The 679-nt window shown below is 32.5% G+C and overlaps 1 protein-coding gene across 1 annotated transcript in view; it reads left to right on the top strand.

The window, feature by feature from the left end:
- Nucleotides 1–282, top strand: part of EMH_0015520 (uncharacterized protein) — a gene marked incomplete at both ends in the record, with an annotated part of 545 nt that extends 263 nt beyond the window's left edge. Inside the window, one exon of the mRNA XM_013500428.1 lies at nt 3–282. Within this exon, the coding sequence (XP_013355882.1) occupies nt 3–282 (280 nt within the window). The remainder of the gene's footprint in view (nt 1–2) is intronic.
- Between the last annotated feature and the right edge of the window lie 397 nt (nt 283–679).

Genomic DNA, 679 nt, shown 5'->3' with positions numbered 1-679 from the left:
GCAGCAGCAACAGCAGCAGCAGCAGCAGCAGCAGCAGCAGCAGCAGCAGCAGCAGCAGCAGCAGGAGAAGGAGAAGGAGAAGAAGAGGAGGAGACGCAGCAGCAGCAGAAGCAGCAGCAGCAGAAGCAGCAGCAAAAACAAAAACACAGAAGCAAAAAATTTAGGAACAGAGAGAAAACCGCTGCAGCAGCAACAGCAACAGCAGCAGCAGCAGCAACAGCAACAGTTGAAGCAGCAGCAGAAGCGGCAGCAGCAGCAACAGCAGCAGCATCACCACGATAATAATAATAATAAGACAAGTATAATAACAACACGGTAAATAAAAATAAAAATAAATAAAATAAAATAGAAAGACAAAGACAAAGACAAAGACAAACACAAATATAGCCGCAAGATTAAAATAAATAAATAAAAATAAATAAAAATAAAATAAAAGGATAAAGACAAAGACAAGGACAAGTATAAAAAAAGACAAAAAAAATAAAAATAAAAAAAAATAAAAATAAAAAAAACGTAAGACAAAGACAAGTATAACAGCAAGACAAAAAAAATAAAAATAAAAATAAAAATAAATAAAAATAAAAATAAAAAAAACTAAAGACAAAGACAAAGACAAAGACAAAGACAATAAAAAAGACAAAAAAAAAGCAAAAATAAATGAAAATAAAAAAATAAAGAC

The sequence above is a fragment of the Eimeria mitis genome, genomic scaffold, assembly GCF_000499745.2.
Source record: "Eimeria mitis Houghton genomic scaffold, Emh_scaff540, whole genome shotgun sequence".
NCBI classification, from domain to species: domain Eukaryota; phylum Apicomplexa; class Conoidasida; order Eucoccidiorida; family Eimeriidae; genus Eimeria; species Eimeria mitis.
The sequence above is the reverse complement of the archived record's forward strand: the minus strand, read 5'-3'. Positions and strand labels throughout refer to the sequence as shown.